This window comes from Bemisia tabaci, chromosome 2, assembly GCF_918797505.1.
Source record: "Bemisia tabaci chromosome 2, PGI_BMITA_v3".
NCBI classification, from domain to species: domain Eukaryota; kingdom Metazoa; phylum Arthropoda; class Insecta; order Hemiptera; family Aleyrodidae; genus Bemisia; species Bemisia tabaci.
Window position 1 is genome coordinate 57333415 of NC_092794.1, and position 12871 is coordinate 57346285.

The window sequence follows — 12871 nt, forward strand, 5'->3', positions numbered from 1 at the left end:
GACAAATCAAGTTTTTCAAGCTTGTATGGACAGTATTAATGTGATGTATGCAGATCCTCTGACTAAAGGATAGTCTGTCTATTTTCGAATCGCACCTTATTTGTCAGCTTCTCACATAGTTGAAGCATTCAAAAGGCGTCAAAATTTTAACAGATATCAAATCTGAAGGTAACTGATCCATCCCCCTGAGGTATAGCTTCACCCTTTTAATTATTTAAGCTAAATGGCGTGGTACTGGTTCAGCATAAGACACAGACGTTCAGCTTCCATAGTCCGATCTTTAAATCAAAGTTATCAATGAAGTAGATAGGTTCTTTTCTCCAATCCCTAGTGCAAATAAGTCTATACAACCTAACTCAAGCATTTATCAGAAGCTCTTTAACTTTGCATCGTACAAGAAAGGGAAGGGGGATGCTGAACTCCGCTCGTACTTTTGAGGTTTCAAATCATTAACTGAAGCCCCATTACATCGAAAGCGCCATTTTCTCGATCTTTCCTTCTGGGTTGATTGTTTCCGGTGCTTCTATATCCTGTGTGGGGCAAGTTTAGTGGGAAATTTGTGGATTGTTGCTTTCCAAGTTGCAATATTTCCTCTACCCTTTTAGGTACATGAAAGCTTAAATGCTGTGAACCCCCTAATGCAGGGGACAAGTTAGTAGAAAGTAGTGGAACTTAATACTGAATCCGTATTGCAGATTCTTTGTTAGCATTTTTTTTTTTTTTTTTTTTTTTATTTATATTTTTGTTTCCTTTTTAAATTGAATAGTTTCTGCACATTTTTTAATGATAGTTGGATATATATCTCTCTACAATACAAAGTAAAGACATTGGCACTATCTCAATGTGTACAATGGTTTTTCTGTTGTACTTTAATGGATCATTACACAGGGCAAAGATTTAAAAGCCACAACACATGATATCCTATTGAATCAAACTCATTGAACAAGCTGAAAGTACTCACAAACAACTGAGGTAGGTATAATTCAGAAACTAACATTTTTAGTTTACATTTGAAAATTCCCAGTGTAAGATAATATGGACTGCATTTTGCAATTTGGACCTATAAATTCTGGCTCATCTGAAAAAACACTTATGTGCATAGGGAAACTAATGGCACATACGTTCTTTTTAAACCGGGCTGGAATTTATAGGTCCAAATTGCAAAATGCAGTCCACATGATACTCTTCCTCAGTAGTTAATCCTTTTTTCTTAAACCAAAGTTGCAACTCTTTATAACAACCTACATTTTAAAATCAAATCTTTAAGTAAATGGTGGAGATGAAGCAACTTTTGGAAGCATTCAATTATAGGGTATCTTGAGTGTAACGTAATATCAAGGAATAAAAGAAGCAAACATGAGAATACAAAGCAGATGTTTTGGCACGGTAACAACCTGTTTGACTACCTGGAAACCAAAGTTAGTAAAATAACAAAACAAATCAGCTAAAAACCAGAACGTGGACCAATGATAACAGATGACAGGATAGGGTGTCCAAGTTTTAATTTTACTTGGCTTTATTATTTCTTTAGCTTCCTAGTTCAGAAAGGGATGATACCCAAATTTGCCCCGAGCTTTTTGTTACTCCCCCCCCCCCCCCTTGTTCACCCATTTTTTACGTTCTATAACATCGAGTTTTTTTAAAAATATTTTGTAGTTTTTTTTTGTTTTTTTCTTTTTGTTCAAAGTACACTTTTCAACAAAAAAATTAAAAATCACCATAAACACAAATCTGCCAAAAATTGAAAAGCTAATAATTTTGGATTAGCCTCTAAAATAATGAAATAGACATTAAAGCCGTCACTGCACCTTGTTCATGCAACCTCCAAAATAGCAATGCCCCCAACACAGGAAACATTGTTACATAAACTGGATTAGAGCCCAGTTATGCCGTTGTCTCGACGTAACTGGCAAATGCATTCTTTAGTGCGCAGTCAATGCGAAGAAGTAAATAATGCACCTAATTCTCGTGAATAGAATGAATGAACAAACCATCAACAGGCGCCATTCTATTATTTTTAAGTGACCCTGAATTCATTTATTGGCTCTAAACTTTCTTGGCAAAATGCTCCAAAATCTTTCCCGTCTATGAAACACCTCAGATCTGTTATTATATCCTCTTTGTGTCACATAGTTAAGCAGCCTCTTCTCTTACTGAATGTTGGGCCTAACTATCTGAGTGAATTCAAAATATTCACCCCCCTCTCCCAGTGAAAGTATAATTATTTGGTTTAAGTGGTGAATTTTCTATTTTCCCATCATCTTGGTATAGCGCTGTTAGTGGTGGTTTTTATTTTTATCTATTTGAGTTTGAATTTTATTTCGTCCATGCTAAAGGCTTAGATTATCTAGTTTATACTTTGTTTTAAGCATTTAATTTCGGTTTAAAATCCGCCTCAAATCTCCCTAGTTGCATTCTAATAGTGACTATCAACACAAAATAAGAACAATCAGTGCGTTAGGATCCTGTAAAGTTTACCTTCCTTTCAATCTGAATATTGAATGTTCAACTAAATCTGCAAGCATCGATGGATCTGGTGATCTTAAATGTAAGATTTTTATCTCATATCCCTGTTAATTTTGATTTATTCTTAGGACTGAATCTGCATTGTATGTTTATACCAATTTTCTCACTTTTCCTATGTTTCAAGATGATGCCAATGGCTTTAGTTAGCTCATAAGGGGCTATTAGTTACTGTAAAAATAGCATTACAAGACACGCTCTGTCAAAAAAATTTTATAGAGAATCTGTTGAATGTATCCAAAATTGTCCAAGTACAAACTCAATATAAGTAACATTAACGATTATTTTTTACATTAAAAGAAGTCAATTCAAATTTCTTATTGGTGAAAAATAGTCAAAACCCATGTAAGTCAAATGTACCCTTTGAAATCAAGATTATCACTTGACAACTAAAAAGAATTCCCAGCAATACCTCTTTTCCCAATGTAAGACACCTGTTTCGACCCTAAGTACATATTTTGCTTGTCAAAAAAAATTTCCATCACGAAGCACATAGTAATTAATTTTGTGCACCTGTTAATAAAGTCAGTGAACAGTTTGAATTTATGAACATAGGGATTACCTTCATCTGGTAAAATAGATGAATTCGGTCACTTTTCCCTGTGTACACCATGTTTGACGAATATTTTGTTGAAAAAACTTGTCTTGTAGTGCTCGAGTCCAACCATCTCTAGTCGTTCATTAGATGTGGTTCAAAAGCATTTATAACGCGCAGAAAACGACATCTCAATATGATACTGCCTCTTTTTCCAGTGGAGTTTCAAGTTATTCCAGTCATGCATAAGATTTTTTTTCTGTTCCAGGAAACAACTCCCTTTGACTTCCACACTGTTTTGCCCTCTCAACCACAAATTAAGGTTGAGAACTTCGAACAACAATTCATCTGCCTGGATGCTGGCAAATTGAAGGATATTCCCGCCAAATACACAGTTCCTTCAATCGAACCTCATGAATTTCCAGCAGTCGGTGTCTATATTGATCCTCGCATTGCAACTGGATTCAAATACAGAGTTCGTCGCATTGAGAACCCGGTAAAGTCGCGCACATTTATAAACATATATTTACTCTTAAGATATTGGCATGATCACTTTTGTGAGGTCAGATGTAAGAGTAAGCACCACCGAACAGATGAAAGCTACCATTTCTCTATTAATTTAAAAACTATTTTTATGAAATGTGTCAGTGCCATCTTTCAGTGGAGTAATTGCTTATTTTTGTTTTTCTCTCCTTTCATAATTTACACCTTGTTTTTTCTCTCCTCTCATAATTTACACCTTGTTTATTCTCTCCTGTGTGTTAATCAGCAGGACCAATCCTTCACTGTGAAATTTAGGTTCAACAGGCTATTGGTAACAGCCTAAGCGTCTATCTACTTTAGAATTTGGCATTTTTTCATTTTTTGCTCATGCAATAATACTTTGGATTTGACCTTAGGACTATCATAGTCTCCCAAAATAAATACCTTTTATGTCATGGAGTATATCAATGTTGGTATTATTTAATAACTCTGTAGGATTACCAATTAGGTCAGTTCAAATTAGCGTAAATTTTCATCTGATCCGCTTTTGAAAAGATTACTAATACTAAGACAGAACTTAAATACAGAATAGCACTTAGCATACAAAAAAACTTTCCAGAAGTGCATTACCTGAAATGATGCAAGCTGATGTATGATATTGCACATCTGAATTAATCCTATCTTAATGTATCCATGGTCCAATTGCAAAATTGCTTATCTCCATTGCGATATTTCAAAATTTCTGCTTCCATCTTATTTTTTCAAAGAGAAAGGCTAATGTATATCTTGTAATTTATATAGAATACTCTGCTGATAGAGGAGAAAAATCAAAGAAATTATGAAGAAACTGCGATGAGTATTTTTCTGAAGATAAAATAAAGTATGGTTGGAAGTCTACAACGTTATCCGGATTTGTTCATTTTTTTATTGGCAATAAATCTAAGGGGAAACGATGATAATAACCTTGATTCTACTGTTCCAGGCCAAGAATGGAAAGAAGCAATGGCTGTTCGGTGGAAGAGCGCTTGGATTGCAAAGCATTGGTCGGGGTTATTCCCGAAGAATGACATTCGCGCCTGACAATGGAAAATTGAACGACAACCCAAACTATTTCTGGACTGACTCAAATCCTAGCGGGTTTGCTTTCCAATTGGAGGTTATCTCAGTCGGTGATAAATTCACAATCCAGGATGCGAATCACATGCCATTAGGAACTTTGGAGGTCCAATCACTCCAGGTAAATATTCTGTTACATGTCATTTCTCTTAAATATTTTTTTTTTTTGTGTGTGTTGGAATTCCTCAACATGAATGATCCATTTTTTTGGAAGCTTAGAATCAATTGGTTGGTTTCATCATTCATAATAATTTCTAAAACCATATAATCTCGCACCCTGGGTCAGCTCAAAATTCATATCACTGTCAAAAACTGTGAAACGAAAAAGTCTTGCTCATCCAGGTTTATACTACCTTGTGCACTGAGATAATAATATTAATGTTGCAAAAAGCTCTCATGAATTTGAGACAACAAGTCCAAATTCTGTACTAATAGCTTTGCTCCAAAATGAAAAATAATTTTACCTTTAAAAGAAGAAGGCAGTAAATGCAGAGTAATTTTGCTCTGATGAATGCTCGCTCATTTATGATGATCTCGAGACTCTTTCAATACGATTTCTCTTTGATATGCTGCTTTGGAAGATTTTTTACCCCTCTTCCTAAATCTGGTCTTCCTACAAAAGCGGCAAGAGATTGAAACAATATCAAATTTAATGCCCTCTTCTTTCCAAAGATTTCTTTGGAAAATTCTCCATGTTTCAAACAATTATTATTCCTTCGGGACGCTTGTAATATTGAAACGAATTTTTTCTGTGACATTCGCCTGTCAGAAAAGTGCTTTTCGCCTGACTGATTCCTGCAATCGGTGATTTTTCAGCATGATATGTTTGTTGAATTGTCCCTCACTCTTACATGGTTCTCATATGTGTTTTGTTTGGTTGTTTCTCCATATGCAGCCCAGTACTAGCAAAATAATTGGCTGTTTAAAAAGGTGGAGAAAAGCAACCTATCAATAACGGTTTATTGTCTTGACATCGGATTTTATCATCCTTTTTTTTCTTCATTGATTTCAGTCGTTTACCTCTGATGTGCAAAACTTTATAATGAAATGTTTACCTTAACCCATTAATTTGAAGTCACATTCAGGACAGATCAATTTGATTATCAAAAGTAAATTAATGATTACTCCACACAATTTTTCTTGTCATTAATTATTTCTAATTGATGCAACGCACAGTAGTTAAATCACAATTCACAAATATTTTATTCCTGTGGCATTGGTGGCAATTAAAATTCATTCAGATTTTAATCTCATTTTCCAGAGCTTGTTCCCAAAACAATCCAGCAAGCATTCAGATGTATGATTTTCAAATTACCAAGAGAATAATGTAAAAAATAATCCATTGTTTTTACTGAAATGTCCTCTCTAACCATCTTCACCCATAAAAGTTGCTCCTACAACCCGCTCTGGCGTTTTGCGACACCCTAACACCACATTTGTCCATGTTCCCAGAGGTTATAGGGCAACTGACAGTTCAACATGTCTCCTTGAACGTCTATTCCTCCTAACTCTTACCAACCATCCCCATCTCCTGTTGAAGAGCGATAATTTTCTCCTCCCGGAGACTTCTTATCTTGATAAGAAAAATAGCTGTGGAGTCATTGACAATGGGCCACTAGACAAATTCTGATCTAGGTAAAAAGCCACATGTTTTCTCTTCAAAATCTTTGGTAGAAAACGACTTGTACAACAGGGAGTTCACATATTAACTCCTGTACAAGATATTAACAAGTATTTTGAACACAGATTGAATAGAAGTTAGATTCCACCATTGACATTGTCTGCATTTTTACATTTTAACCAATGTCAATTCGAAACACCTATATTTTGTTTAGAAGCTGATTTGCAGACTTCTTTGTATGTAATTCGTTTACCTCCTAAAATTTTGAAAAGAAAGTTTGTCTTGTAATGCTTCAATTTATACTTTGTCAAGAGGCCCAATTGTCCATTGCACTTTTGTAATCGTATTGGTTTTAATTGAATGTGACACAAATCTTACGTAAAACTTTCGATCTCTACATTTGGCCAGAAAATGATCAGGAAGACACAAAATCACCACGTTTACGCAGTCGGAGGGAACCATTTTTATGGAGAAAGCAAATCTACCGCTCAAATCTTATTTTAAGAATTGTCTAGTTTAAAACAGCAGGAAGTGAAACCTTTAAAATACTCAAAGTGATGGATTCTCTTGCTGCTAAAAATTTTAAGAAAGTTTTAGTTCAGTAAGAGGCATCCGTAACGAGTGGAGAAACTATATTTTGATTCACCATAATAAGAATAATATGGTTAAGAAATACCTTAATCAACCAATCGTATGAGAAAAGTGCGGATAGTTATTTTTAAGATGCATAAGCGGTAGATATGTTTCCATAAATATTTACATACGTTTATCTTTTCTTTTTTTCTTAAATTTTAATTTAGTGTTTCTATGAAAAGTTTATTCCGTAGGTTTTTCAAGAACCACTTAGCTTTAGAGGAGTTTCCTCATATCTTATTTTGTCGTTTTTCCTTGATTTGCTCCTGACAAGTTGTGAGTATTGAAAACCTCTGGTAAGTTATTGCTGTGAAAGGAATACCAACATTCCCTTACTAAAATTGCCGATGCCTCATCTTCATCAAAAAAGATTCAATGGGAGTCAGTAGTGTATCGATATTTTGGACTTTTCTGAGGCTATTTAAAGTCTTTCGTGTCTGTTGAAACATTTGAGGTGTTGTAGTCAGACTGACACATTTTGCACCAAGCCTCAGGTGTGATACTGTGAAAGCAGCTTAAGGTGATTCGATGGACGCCATATTTTGTGTCAGAACGGCATGCGATATATCGCATCAATTGGTTCCATATTTTCAGCTACTCGTCATTTTTCTCCTATTTTGAGATCGCACTTCTGTTGTCAGGAGTCTAAAGCACTCACTTACCAATTTTAACAAAGAAATTCAACGTAATAAAGGCGTGGTTTTTTCAGAGAGAAAACATCGCATTCGATACTGATATCGAAACTGCACTCGAATGCGATATTTTCTCTCTGAAAAAACCACGCCTTTATTACGTTGAATTTCTTTGTTAAAATTGGTAAGTGAGTGCTTTAGACTCCTGACAACAAAATTGCGATCTCAAAATAGGAGAAAAATGACGAGTAGCTGAAAATATGGAACCAATTGATGCGATATATCGCATGCCGTTCTGACACAAAATATGGCGTCCATCGAATCACCTTAAATTTTGAAGGAAGAGGGATTTTCAAATAGTGCTCTGTTTCTTACGGAACACTCTTGTAATCTTCATTGAATACTTTTTGAAATGATGAGGGGCATAAACTCAATCTATCCAAGTGTCGTCAATATTTCTTGCTCTGAATACCCTTCTAATGTGGAGTTTCTTTAAATTCTTTTAGTTACTTTTAGAACTGGTGTCAGATAAATTGACAGTTGTTTACTTTTGACTGTCACTCGCAGCAGACTAATCTATGCACCTGTGCATGGCAGTGGCATTGCCTGCAGCAGTCAATCCTCGATCGCTATTGGACAATGGCAATGCAGTTGCTTGCAAACAAAAAGATAACAACTGCCAACTTATCTGACACAAGTCTTAAAACTGCTTGACATTTCTAATGAGATACCATAGCGTTCTTTGTTTTTAAATTTTTTCATAAGGAAAGGCAAATTCATTTATAACAAGCAGTGAGTTAAAATTATGAACAATTACTTTTGATTGTTTATTGAAGTTTTGAATCAACAGAATAAAGCAGCTCTTTTATGTATGGCAGAAGATATTTACTATGAGAATTAGTTTCTTACATCCTGAGGACCAAGTATTTTGCAAGGTATATGTAGAGGGAGTAGGGAAGAAAATTGTGGTGCATCATACTTGATCAAACTTCTTTCGATGTCAAAAAATTGGGCTTTCATTACACATTCATGTGTCACTGAAGAGACTTTTAAGGAAGATTAATTCTTGCTGACGAACAATAGTTGCTTGTTGATTGACACCATGTAATTAAAAATCATTTTAAGCAACCTTTAACAATAAATCGTTAATCTGTCAACGACTCGTCAATCTGTAAGTTCAGTGCCCCTCCTATCAATTGAAACCAACATAGCTTTTCAATTCCAGGTCGCTATCAAAATGAATCTATTTTTAGACAACGCAAACTTCATTTTAAACCAATTAAAAGACTGTATCAGTGCTCAATCTCTGACCTGTTATTTTCGTTTGCTTGGAGATTTGCCTGGCTTAGCATTCCCTCTCTCCCCTCCAAAAAGAAATGATAAATTGAAGAATTTATGTAATGACAGTGGAATTATACAAATCGAATACAGAGAGAAGTTGAATTTAAGAAGCAGACTACTGAGAGATCCAAGTTAAAATCTCAAGATAAAAATTGTTACGCAAAGCTAAGTTTGATACTCCTCCTTCCCCTCAGAACATAATTTTGCTTAATTGGAAAATCCTTATCCACTCTTTAGAATATTGTATGCAATCTTTGATCAGTCCCCAGCAGAAAATTACACTTTTAAGCTCGGAAGCTTTTCAAAATTAACAAACTACTTCACTCAATGCGAACAGGGTAGCTAAAAATTATTCTCCTGCCATCCAATTAAGGAAGGCTTTTATTTAGCAAAATTGGACGTTTTGAGCGCTCAAGTTGATAAATGAAGCCTATTTTTTGACATTCAGAGTTGATCAAGATTAACTAATAACATACTATAGTTACTTATGGTAACTTAATATGGTTTGTTGAAGGAGGGTCTACTTCTGCAGAGCAAGAAATTTCTTAATAGAAAGAAATTAAAATTGAGATTCAGGCGGAAAACGAAAAAGATAAGGTAAAAAGTAAAAATTGAATGTTTCGATGAAGTTAACAACTGAACACATTCGTTCAATCTGATTTTCTAGTCATTCCTGCCTAGTGGGTCCTCAAGAAAGTTTTGCATCATCAAAGTAAAACCTGAAAAAGAAACTCTGAGTAAAGCCTGTTCTTGAATCAGACCAATATATCCCAATCAGTCAATTCTGTTGTGGATGTATGTCTTTTAACGATCAATGAACTGGGTCAATTGACCCATGTTCAATATGCCATTCATGAATCTCATACTGACTATCAACATGCATGCGCCTCTTTTAAGTGTGGTGTTAAAATACATGAGAGAATTTTGAAGACATGTGCTAAATCTCAGATCCCAAAATCAAGCTTTAGCATGACTGAAGCGAAGAAAGAGGTTTTCCAATTGACATTTCCTCCCATCTTTACATGAAGGCCTTTCTCATGACGCTACTACTATCAATTAAAAACCATATTAATTATTTTTCCAAGCTTCTTGAATAATTTTGCAAGTTGAGAGCTGTGAAGATTGTCCGTGAGATCAGATATTTTGAGTTATGAAGGAAGTCTCATGAGCTTTCAATATTTTTTTTCAGTTGAAGTAAAATATATTCCTCATTATTGAAAGGGCATCCATAATTTGTAGAGGAAGCAATTAACACTTGCACCATAAGAATCTTTTTACTGTAAAGATGGGAATGGAGGTGCTCAAAAGCTTCTTCCAATTTTCCTCAGTTAAGAAATACAATTCAGTGATGCACCACTACAGTGAATCACATCGAATCTGTCGTAACTTGTATTTGGAGTACAATTAATCGAATTCCAGTGCATTTATAAAATTAGTAGATTAAAGGTCTAAGAAGTTACTGCAAGGCATTCTAATTATGAAAGAACACCTTATGACCTCAAAACAAAGACAAAATCTTTTGAGGTGCCTCGGTTGATCGTTTGTGAAATTACTCATTTGATTTTTTGCTTGGGTCAAATCGAGCATAAATGGTGTTATGCTTATTATTCACTTTTAAAACAAGGAATAGAATTTCATCTTAGTTTATCAAATCGTTGGTTTTTGCAAACATTCAATCCTGAAGTCGTCTCATAAGTTTTTTTTTTCTCCTTTATGAGGTCTGCCTTTTTTGCACTTCTTAGCCTTCAACATTTATCCAGAACTGGATTCTTTTAATCGTCCTCCATGACATCTGATGGCATCCATCAGAAAATTTAAAAATTTCTTTATTAACACTGTTGAAGGCAGTTCATTGACACTTCCAACGATAGAGATCTTGGAACAATCTTGATAATTTTGTTATTTAGATTGTCAGGTGGTTTTGATGTTCTCCTTTTGTCAACAAATGCAAAATGTAAGTGTGTCATCTGAACAAAAGGCCAAAAAAGAGTCTGAGTCAGAGTATCAGTCTTTTATCAGATGATAATCAGAAATTGGTAAGAGTCTACCAATCAAAATTTTTCAATTCATGTTTTCCTTCCCTTTCTCTCTATGTACATCCCAATCGAAAGACACAGAGCATCGGGGAAACCAAAAATATTGTATCATATGTATAAACTCCAGGCCAAAGTATTTTGCATATGTCTGGCCCTCCAAGCTCACCACCAGAATTATATTCATTTGATTGATGAAGGATGCTTTCAAAACCCCTCTCAATATAATATCAGTATTATGCATTGCGATGAGTCTCTCAAGATTTCTCTATCGTTTGGATTGAAGTTAACCTTCTGTATCCTTTGACTGTGTCCTAGCTTGATGAAAAAATCAACTTGGGTGATTTGAATGAAAATGAACTCAGTGCACGCTAGACTGAGTTAATTGTGTTTTATCCTTATCGTATTATTTGTTGAAGGGCTTCATGCCCGTGTTGGTTGTAAAAAAACTATGAGCGACTAAATGTTTCAGTATCCGGTTGCCACTGGTTATCGACTCATGTTTAGTTTTATCAGCCTTGGCTAATGGCTATAAGGATGAAAGTGAGTGAGATATTAAGCGAATAATAGCCTGGAAGAATTGCTTCCTGCTGGCTTCTGTTTAAATTGCGGCAACGCACCCAACGAAGACTCATCTGCTGAACGGATTACGCGTTTGGTAATTAGGAAAAGTATAATTCGACACATGCAAACAGTATTTTCTTTTTCATATTTAATTTGTTCACTAAATCAGCTAATGCTTCTTCTTTTGGTCATGACAACACTCAAAAGCTGTGAAACTTTTCCGCCCAAAAATGAGTATCATTACGTCCCATCACATCAAGAATCTACTCCCTTCCTTTTTGCCAAGATTTTTAAATTTAACTATGTATCTAACTATCAATCCAAGTGGCAGGGATTGTGACCTGTGGGAGCTATGAAATGCTGGAGACAGAAATATGATTAATTTACTGAATCTCATCATTCAAATGTCAAAAAAAGAAACTCCATCTGAATTGTCCTTTTAATGAAGTGTAAGGAGCGTCAAATCAGGAAACCTACTGGAATTATTTTTTCCTGATATTGTAAAGATTGATTTTGACTGTTATTCAAAAGAATTCTTGGCATTTTCATTTTTCTTCCCGATTGAAGTAATTAGCTGATTTATGAGCATCTGTTTTCCTCCTATTTTTGAAGTTTAAAAATTAAATTTAATCTCGTGTCTCAGCTCTTATAGTTGGCACCTTTAAGGTGAAGATGAGATTCATTTTTGAAATCACTCTTAAGTTTTCCATTCTTAAATATTTCTTGAATCAAGATTCTTATCTAAGGTGCCTTAAATTCTGCCCAAATTTTTGTTTCTCAAAAATGACCCCTTCGAAGTAGTTTGATGACTAGCAGTACCATAATTTTGAAGTTATTTTAGAAGTCCCTAAAACGATATCACACTTCCCCTGTCTCTTCTTGTCTCATGAAATTTTAAGTTTTTAGAGGAGATGTCCTCTTCAAGGATGTGGAAAAAACAAAAGAGGAGAAACAGAAGAAATAATGAAGATTCTCAACGCCACCAAAAAATTTTTGGCTCTGAACTTAAGCAACGATGCCATGATAAAATTCATGCTGGTTTCTTTTTTTTGGAAACTTATGAAAACTGAAGGGAAAAAGAATTGAAATTTGTTAAAATGAAACTTCAAGAAATACGATGACATTTTTAGAAATTTAATGGAAGTTCCTTTTACTCTTGTTTCAGACTAAGATTTGAAACATTATAGCCTTATCTATCAAAGAGCGCTAATGTCACGTTTTCGACTTACCCCTTAATTTACCAAAAGTCTCTTGGACCAAGTGTAAAATTTGTTTAAGTTTCAACTAATTTTTCCATTCTTCTCGGGATGAAGACATATATACACTTTCCCTTTCCTTTATTGTTGCTAAAGTCATACCATGAAAAAAAATTGCTTGTTGTCTTCCACTT

General features: G+C 34.7%; 1 protein-coding gene across 2 annotated transcripts in view; it reads left to right on the forward strand.

Annotated features, from left to right (window-relative positions):
- Window positions 1-12871, forward strand: part of LOC109030073 (uncharacterized) — a 46039-nt gene that overhangs the window by 28956 nt on the left and 4212 nt on the right. Inside the window, exons 1-3 of one of the 2 annotated variants that reach the window (XM_019040839.2) lie at window positions 2403-2548; window positions 3327-3554; window positions 4524-4778. In XM_019040839.2, coding sequence (XP_018896384.2) covers window positions 2528-2548; window positions 3327-3554; window positions 4524-4778 — 504 coding nt within the window. In that variant the 5' untranslated portion in view covers window positions 2403-2527. Of the gene's footprint in view, window positions 1-2402; window positions 2549-3326; window positions 3555-4523; window positions 4779-12871 lie in introns of those variants that run through there. The other variant, XM_019040838.2, reaches the window with a different exon arrangement.